Here is a 10,021-nt window from a genome sequence, read left to right as displayed (position 1 = left end):
CGGCTCGACTACATCGGGAAACCCAACGCCTTGATCCTCAAAGGGAGTCCTTTGTAGAACTAATGATAGAGTGCGCTTTTGCCCAAACTTTGGATTTGGGAGACAAGACAGTTGAATTTGACCACATACTTGTTCAGATATTGGTTCTCGCACATCTGGAGGTGCTCAATCTGAGACCCCGCATCTCCAGTGGGGTTTTGAGGCCCAAAATTTGAGCAGAGTTCAGAGTAATTGTCTATCCACATGAGAATAGTGGTGAGATTGTCTGGGGTCAGGATATTTGGTCAAACCAATCCAACACCATTCCCTTAAGGAAGGAGATAATGTAATTGATCTTGGCCCGATCAGTACGGAATGCGCCCGGACAATTGTTAAAGTTCAGTTGACACTGCATGATGATGGAGCCAAGCTTCCTGGGATCAGAACCATTGAAAGTGTCTGGCTCTGTAATCTTAGTGCATGTGGAACTGCCATTGGGGTTGCGCCTGGAGGATCTGGCAAGGAAGGTAATTGCCTGGGCCAGAATGAGGTGCTCAGCATCCTTGTTCCCTGGCTTAATGTGAGGTAGCTTCACAGGAGTGGGCATCAGAGAATCCGGAGCAGAATTTGGGGTGCAAGGAGAGTTAGGGGGGATTGGGGCACTCCTGGGGGTATGAGAAGAAGTTGGGTGTTGAGGGGTCATGGAAATCAATTGTGCCTCTAGGGGTCAAAAAGCAGAAAAACTGAGGAATTTGGTGTTGCCCTATGAGGTGTTACATACATGTTTGACCATGGAAGAGATATGGAGGGTCCGGGAAGTGTCAGTTTGAATATACTGTCAGAACCACAACCTTTGGAGGAGCAGAGTTTGGAGTGTGGAGGTGAAGTGGAGAGCAGGACAGAGTACAAGATTGGGGATTGTCTTAGCTTGTACGCTAGGCCCTTCTGCGGACCTTGGTCCCTAACTTGTCAGAGTGAATGGGTGAGAGTGGAGGATGAAAGGTGGAGTGGAGTAAAGATCCCTCGGAGAAGGACCAGAAAACTTAGAAGGAGATTTGAACAAAGGTGAGGGGAGCTAGTTGATATTCAAACTATAGGAACAGAGTACAAGAGCTATGACTTATATACTATCAGAGGGATTGGAGTTTGTAAGGAGTAACCTATAATGTAGGTACAAAGTTCCATGCGGACAATTATCTAGCAAGGGGAAATTATATGTGAGGGGAATGTACCATAAGGTCTAAATTACAGAGTCCGTGAGGAATATGAATGTGCAGAGAATATATATGGCGGACTAGAAGTCCGGTGCAGGAGAATTGTAAATAGATCTTTAAATTTGTTATCTGAAGTATGTACTTGTATTCAAAAATATGACTGTAATATTTAACATACCACCGCTGCACCAGTGTCTCCCTTGGAGTGTGGCCCCAGTGAGACAAATACTAGGGTGCTTGATTCAGGTAAAAATACAAATAAAAATATAGAAAAACCTAAAGTAGAAAAACATGTTTCTTTGATATTTTTTCTTCTTCTTTGGAGCCACATATGTTGATACACACATATTTATTCCAAAGGAGATCTGTTTAGATGTTGGTGTGGAAGACCTTGCCCAAGGCACAATACACCCAACAAGTACTGTTGATGATGAAGATTAAAACCACACACAAACAAACTAACAAAACAATTCTCCCAGATTTTACAGAACTTGTTTATGGGCTTTGCCTCCTAGAACAGTGGGTGGTCTGGTTATTCGTGGGGTAGTATGTACAGTAACTCCAAAAACCATTGCAATGTTTGGCCTAACCGTGGTGCGCAAAGTGCACCACCAACAGGTGTGGGGATTTTGCTTAGCTTTAGTGAAGTTGACAAAGTACTTGGTTTTGGCTACAGAATGGTTCATGAGTCATGTGATTTGGCCCAGTGGCTGTGAAGAAATGTCCATTTCAAAACAGCAATACCATTGCAATTGTTTTTCACTTTTGGTATCAAGGGAGATATATAGGGAATATCAGTACTTGGTATAGCCTCCTTTTGCCTTGAGTACTGTCTGAATCCTCCTAGGCATGCTTTCAATTAAGTTGCAACACTCTGCAACTGCTATCTTCTCCCACTCTACTTGAATCCTCTCCCACAACTCCTCCAGCCTCCTCTTGAGATAACCCCATCCATGTTCAATAGGATTAAGGTCAGGAGACTGTGCAGGCCACACCATAGTTCTAAACTCTGCTCATCTGGCTACTCCTTGACCTTTTTGCAGGTATGCTTGGGGTCATTGTCTTGCTGAAAGATGATGTCAAGAGGATTGAGACCATAATATTGCAGGTTATTCAGCAGCTCATCCTTCAAAACCTGAGGGTAAAGGTCCCTATTGATCCTACCATCAATTCTAGCAGCATACCCAACTCCCTCCCAAGTCATACAGCCCAGATCATCATGGATCCTCCTCCAAATTTGACAATTCCCTGTACCAATCTATCACTGAGCCCCTCACCTGGCTTTTTCCAGACCCACTTGTGTCTATCTGACCCCAGGCAATTGATTTTGGTCTCATCAGACCATACAACCTTCTTCCAATCCTCCACAGTCCAGTCCTTGTGAGCATAAGCAAAGTCCAACCTAGCCAAACAATACTTGGCAGAGAGAAGAGGATATTTCTGCTTGACCACAGTCTTCATGCCAGTCTTTTTCAAGTGCTGGCTGACAGTATTTGGGGAGAGAGGTTGGTTGATGATGTTGGTAAGAGCTTTGGTGATCTGGACAGCATTTTCTGCCTTGTAAGTGGAGATGAGATGTATGACATGGCAGACATTAGAAGGAGAAACCTTGGATGGACGACCTCCAACAGACTTTGGGAGCTCAGAACACTCTTGGAGCAAAGTCTAGAGATGGTAGAAACATAGACACCAGTGGTAGAGGCAATGGAGTGAGCAGTTTGGCATGCATCAAGGAGGTTAAGAATCTGGTTCTTTTGAGCAGGAGAGAGGGATTTCATGATGATGATGGTTGAGAAAAAAAAGTGTGTGTGAACTTTTACAAACTCAGACACAATGTTTATATGTGTATCTTTGTTTGTAGGACCAAACAAAGCCAAATATTCTATGATATCATTGTGATCTCTGCTTCCAACTCAAAAGTGAAAAAAACTATTGCAATGGTATTGCTGTTTTGAAATGGATATACCTTTACAGCCACTGGGCCAAATCACATGACCCAGGAACCATTTTGTAGCCAAGACCAAGTACTTTTGTCAACCCCATAAAAGCTAAGCAAGATTTCCGCGTCTGTTGGCGGTGCACTTTGCACACTGCGTTTAGGCCAAACATTGCAACAGTTTTGGAGCCACTGTAGCAAGACAATGAACTTACAGATTTGCCTCATATTGGATAAAAACAGAGCAAAGCCAGTTGAATTGAGTGCAAGTTTGAGATCAAAATGATCCTATTTGTATTTTACCAAAAGTGTGATTGATGATACCAATAAATATATATAGCAATATAACTATCATTCACACCATTTTTTATGACCTCTATCAATTCCTCTATCAATTTATATAATCTCAGTTTGGTACATGGTTTGGGCATCTTTACTGTTGCCCAAACTGCATTCAAACAGGTTCAAATTAATGAACCAAACCTTGGTCTTCCATCCAAAAACTGAACTTATTATCTTACTATAGCATTTGTAACTTAAAATAGGGATTTTATATAAATTATATTCCACCAAACTCATCACTTGCAATAAAAAGGAGCATCCAACACCATTGAAAAAAAACCAGCATGAGGTCTGGCCCACATTAATAACATCCAGATGATGGTGCTAGCCATCATTATTTCAGTGCACCACCAACATCAGTGTGACAGTTTGTAGTGATCATATAATAGATGCCAACTCTACATGATCAGTGCCCCACTGGTACCATAGTAGTAATTCAAAGAGGACAGCCTACACACATGGAAATATCACACACAATAACACTTGGTACAGCCCACACCTGGGGATGTCCCAAGGAGAACAAGGCTATTACAATACACAATTTTCGGACCTTTAATTTTCATTCTCCTCTTTAACTTTCTTCTGTAGTTTTCACACACTGTGCCATGTGGCACTTTCTATTTTGTTCCAACTCCACATTCTCGCGCTGCGCTACCTTGCTTTATTTTTAGCTACAAAATATCTCACGCAGCAGAGCTGGTTACATGGGCTCCGCCGTATGATATCATCAGCCACTGCCCCCATCAACTGTATAGTACACATGTATAAACAACCTGTAGTAGTATAAATACCCAATAGATCCAGGAAACTCCTCAGCGAGTCCTCCTGTTGTTTACCCACAACAAACTCAGTCCTTTCTAAAGGGTAACCACTCCCCTCACTTCCTTAAAGCTTTGCCTGAGTTGTGTGCCAGAGTATACAAACTCTTGGTTGTAACAAAAGCTCTTAGCCACATCATAATTCAAGCTAAGAGCCCAGACAGCTGGGGGTGGTTAAAGATTGAATCCTCAGGATGCAAACAATAGTACTGACCATTCCCAGATAGTGTTTACAGATTGTACAAGAGGTTTATAACCAAGACAACTGCACAGAAGGCTACAGATGCATTCCATGCTGTTAAATACTCTTGACTGACGGGAGCATTGACATTTCTCAACTCGGGGAACAGCCTTATTAATTTGTGCAGTCTGGCAATGCCCAACAACTTGAGTATATCAAATAAGGTTTTCAAAAAACCCAATTCTCTTTGAATGCTAAGGTCTGCATGCAATAATAGTTCCACTTAACCCTGTGGTCTGGGTTTGCACAGTATGCAGGAGAGTGATATGAGAGTGAGTGCTAGTGTGACAATACCCTAAAGTTGATAGACTCTGGTGCACACAGCAAGGTACTCAAAAAGAAGTGATGATATAGGAGTGAGTTGTTAGACTCAGAGGTGGGAGGGAGCTGGTTGATGGTATTCCACAGGAGGACCCACTGAGGAGCCTCTATCTATTGCAAGGGTATTTATACCTAAATACATGTGGTACTGTATAGTTAATATAAATAAAGGTAAATGCTCTCTAGTGTTTTATTGTATTGTATATGATGTCATAGCATATGATCAGTCAAATATATTTAGGCCTAGACATTGGTCAGGTGATGTGTCACATGATCAGTCACATGACTTTTAAAGAAAAATACAAATAAAAATAAAAGTGAAAATCAATATCAAAAATACTGAAGATAATTATCAGAATAATTTCCAGGACATTACATAGGTGTGCTATAGGAAGTACCTCATCAGCTAGCTGCTTGTGTCCAAAGTCCAAAAAATGGTTATGTACATTTTATACATTATATTTTCTAAGCCTACAAGATGTAGTGAATACGTGCTCTGGTATGTATATGCTTAGTAAGCTCAAAAAAATAGTCAATGTGTGGTTTTGGGTTCAATTCCCAGCCACAATTTTGCTATAGGAACTGGACGCAGCTATTAAACTTATAAGGGCTTTGATAGCTATCTGGGATTTTCCTGATGTGCACTCTGCTCACATATGATTTCCTCTCACTAGATAATTGTCTGCATGGAACTCTGTACCTACATTATAAGATACTCCTTATGAACCTGATTCTCTCCCATAGTATATATCACAACACAATGGGATCCGCACCCGTGTACAGTGATTCTGGACCTTCTGGGCACGCAACCAATCAGTATGCTTTCCAAGTACGCCTTGGTAGCTTAGTTGGTAAAGCACCAGACCATGAAAGCTGGAGTCCCAGGTCCTAGCCCTGGCTAATGCATGTTTTCTCATACTATAAATAAATGTCATAATTTGTCAGTATATAAGTTATAACTCCTGTACTCTATTCCTATGGTTCAAATATTAACAAGTTCCCTATACCTTGTTACCAGTCCTTTTATAAGTCTTCCTGGTCCTTTTCTGGAAGACCTTTATTCTTCTCCCATTGTCTCCTTATTCTCTCTTTGTTCTTTTGTTCGGTTAGGGACCACTGTCTGCAGAACGGTCTAACACATGAGCTAAGCCAACTCCCAACCTCATACTCTACTCTGTTTCTCAGTACTCACCCTATAACTTGTTAGTTTTGGTGATTCTGCACCTAGTTGTGCTATCTATTTTCCCTTCTCTCTAAATCACTTTCCTCTTTATTCTTTTTGCTCTATTGTTCAGTATTCACTGAGCATTCTATAACTTCGCCTTTGTGGCTGATTTGTTTACCTTTGTTTACAAAACTTCGGACTAGTATTACAGAGTCCAGTATTCCTATTCTTTAGTTACTCATACTGGACTCTAGGTACTGTACACATTCTGTACTCTCTGATAATAGAGTTACTCATACTGGACTCTAGTTCTGTCCCTGTTAGCTCTCAACAAGTGGCTAGACACTTCCCAGAAGTTCTCAATTGAACAGGTTATGAGTCCTGGTGCTTTATTGTGCTATTTTATAAGCTTAGTCATTCTTACATGTTTGGCTATGTTTATACACTTACCATATATGGATATGTCAGATCAGGAGGGAGTGTTAGAATATACTCTGACATACCAATACCCCATAGGATAATACCTCTGATTTGTAAGCCAATCCAGTATGCAGCAGCTATACTGTGTATGACATCTGTGGTTGCATGTCATGTTTAAGATCCTACAATGTATAACCTTGGCCATATAGCTCAATTGGTAGAGCAACTGGCATGTATCCAGAAGGTTCCAGGTTCAATCCCTGGTCTGGTTATTATCCAATTTTATCATAACTCTGGCAAATCCAAAGGTCATCTGATGGAGAAGGACCATTTGTATAATTTAAATAGCATAACCATCCTATCATTGTCAATTTAATCTGGACATCAAACCTCTAGTGCCTTTTACTGCATCAAGCTCAGTGGGTTTCTTTGCACAATGCCACTGGCTGTGCAACACTAACAATCTCAACTACAATGTAACATATATGTTAGCTCAATGTTGTCCACAGAGTAGAAAGGCAATGCACTTACTCACCTTTCATCAACCAGTACAGTACCACCCAAGTTCTTTGCTGTTTGACATACACTTTGCCAAATGAGACTCACTAGCCAGCTCACATTGGTGCCCTCTTTGCAAATATACATGTTTTTCTGCTTGACATTAATATGAAGCTTGGGTACCATCAGTACTGCACTTCCTAACTCTATGTTGATCTGAGAAGGAGTTGAATTGCTCTCAATAATAAAAGTCACCTTCAGCTATTTTAGAAATACTGTCAAGGTTAAATTGACTATGTGAGTCCAAATTAAAGGCCTGAGTTTGGCAGAATGTTATGAATGAGTGTATGTATTGTTTTACTTTGCATATGATATTGTGAAGTACTTGAGTGGTGATTTCTCCATGCCCTACAATAATGAGAATACACCATCATAAATGAAGACATTTGTGAGGTAAATGCCCAGGACTAACAGTGATCAGATGAAGGTTTTTCCTGAGCTAATTGATGATACCCAAATTGGTATCTAGTCTATTTTGAACTATTTTCTTGTTATGCTTCTTGGCACTGGTGCTATGAACATGTTTAGTAAAGGCAGATGTGATAGAACTTAAGGGATTCTTAACTCTATCTATGGAGGAAGGGTTATCTGTTGTGTTGATTTGCACACCTATTTGCATTTTATTGTGCATGCAGTTTGCTGTAAAAAAAAAAAAAATGTCAATTAGTAAATACATACAGCAAAGTAACAATATCAGGTTTTTACTACCTCTAAACTAGTGTTGCCACAAGTTCACAAGAAATATATTTATTTGACTAATAATAAATACAGTGCTGATATCTATTGTGACTCCTTTCTGAGCCTGGATGCATTGGCAAGTACTGTCAGCATATCCAGCTCTTCTATCATTGATCTATTGGCCTTAGACCTTACACAAAACTAGCACCACCTACAGAAAAGGGGAAAAAGGTGATAGGGAGTATCTTCAGGGCTTCAAAAGTGTTCACTGCATAGTAGGTTTTACTTTCTTGAAAGCTTACTAATATACTGACATGATTTCAAGTAATTATTGTGGAATTGAATGGCTCAAAATGTATGCCAAAGGGATGTGGGAAGTATTAAAATTATATTATGACAGTCTCCCTCTTGTGATATCAGGGTATGGTTTCATTTCTGTCATTCTATTCTACTAATTAATTGTTCTGGATAGGTGTACAAAGATCAGGCTGTAGCAGCAAAAAAAGTATGTCCTATTCTATGTTGCTGTGCTTTTAACTGACATTTTCTCTCACAAGGGGAGTTCTGCTGCAAGTACAACATAATGATATTGTGTGGGAGGCAAATGAGAGTGATTCTGTTGGGGGGAGGTTTTTTTGCTTTCTGTTTCTTTTGTGTTTTTTGGTGTGCAACTGTTGCCTACCTATATTATTCTGTATGCAAGCACAAATTTCTATATCACTGCCAATAGATTTTTTTGATACTGCACAAAATCAATGTGAGTGAAATCAGTCTATTAAAGTCTATATACATAATTTTGAAGTGATATATTCTGATAAAAATTCAAGCTATGTATCGGTCACTATAGGAATAGTTTGTGAATTTGGCCAGCTTCTTTATACATAATTCTATATACAATGCTAGGGTTCTGTAATTTTTATCAGGTGATGCAAATTCATTACATTTTCACATTTTCTATCATTTACTTCATTTTTCTATCATTTGTTATCACTCTATACCACTTTTGCCTGAGCTTGAGGCTATGTAATGTGATGGAAAAGCGGTCAATCAAAGAAGAAAAAACAATGTGTAAATGGTGAAGAAAAATAAATGGTAGAATATTATTATGTTATGAATAAAATATGCAAACACACCCCCTCTAACCAAATCAACTCCCATTAATTTATTGAAGTGTTGTAGTTTGGGTCAAGCCAGTGGCCTTGTGAGTGCATTGGTGGACATTGTGTTTGTGGGACAAAATAAGATTTATATCAGATTTTGTTCAATAGATTGCCTAATAAAATGATAGTGAATATCAATGTGTTTGGTGTGAGAATGATAGATATCATTTTTGGTGAGTGGTTTGTTTGTGATTTTGGCCCAAATGTTCTTGAGCCAGATGGCTTTTTTTGCTGCATATGCGATGGCCACATATATTTGGTTTTTGTGGTTGATAATGTAATAATGGGCTGTGCCTTACTATTCCAGAAGACGGCTCCTCCATTGATCCTAAAGACATATCCTAATATAGAGCGCCTGTGGGAATGCAAGGCAAAATTTGTTAGTTTTGGTGATTCTGCATCTTTGTGCTACCTCTATATTTTCATTTATTTCTCTATTTATTCCTCTACCATTCAGTATTGATTGTGTTCTCTATTATTTCACCTTTGTGGCTGCTTTGTTTACCTAACATCAGACAGTACTGCAGAGTCCAATGCTTCCTATTCTCTAGTTACTCACATTGGACTCTAGGTACTGTATACCTGTCATACTCTCTAATAATCTAGTTACTCACATTGGACTCTAGTTCCAGTCCCTGATAGCTCTCAGCAAGTGGTTAAACACTTCCCTTAAGCTTTGTTCTTAATAAAATCTGCATCAGAAAATCCAACCAGGCCTTCCTTGTTTTGGCCTATGACTAATCCAAAGTCTTTGGTTGCTTTGAGGTACTGTAGAACTAGTTTTGCTGCCTCCCAGTGTGTTCAACCAGGATTTTGTAGGAAACAAGACAGTGAAGATATTGCAAATGCAATATCTGGTTGAGTGCCAGTGGCAAGGTACATGAGGGATCCTATTCACACCAAGCATAACTGACTTTTATCACACACAGAATTGATGAAAAAGCCTGAAAGTAGTTAAAATACTTGATTGTATTTTGTTTCAGGCTTTTTCATCAATTCTGTGTGTGATAAAAGTCAGTTATGCTTGGTGTGAATAGGATCCCTCATGTACCTTGCCACTGGCACTCAACCAGATATTGCATTTGCAATATCTTCACTGTCTTGTTTCCTACAAAATCCTGGTTGAACACACTGGGAGGCAGCAAAACTAGTTCTACAGTACCTCAAAGCAACCAAAGACTTTGGATTA

At 39.6% G+C, this 10,021-nt stretch overlaps 1 protein-coding gene across 1 annotated transcript; it reads left to right on the top strand.

Annotated features, from left to right (window-relative positions):
* Positions 1 to 2,791: 2,791 nt before the first annotated feature.
* On the top strand, positions 2,792 to 2,986 carry SERLADRAFT_379848 (uncharacterized protein; the record flags this gene model as incomplete). The annotated part of the gene is made up of 1 exon (XM_007314334.1): positions 2,792 to 2,986. A coding segment is annotated over one exon (195 nt), but the record flags the coding sequence as incomplete, so codon positions are not given.
* Positions 2,987 to 10,021: the final 7,035 nt, after the last annotated feature.

Source organism: Serpula lacrymans (genome assembly GCF_000218685.1).
Source record: "Serpula lacrymans var. lacrymans S7.9 unplaced genomic scaffold SERLAscaffold_3, whole genome shotgun sequence".
In the NCBI taxonomy this organism is placed as follows: Eukaryota; Fungi; Basidiomycota; class Agaricomycetes; order Boletales; family Serpulaceae; genus Serpula; species Serpula lacrymans.
Note: the sequence above shows the minus strand (reverse complement) of the source record. Positions and strands in the feature narration are given on the sequence as shown.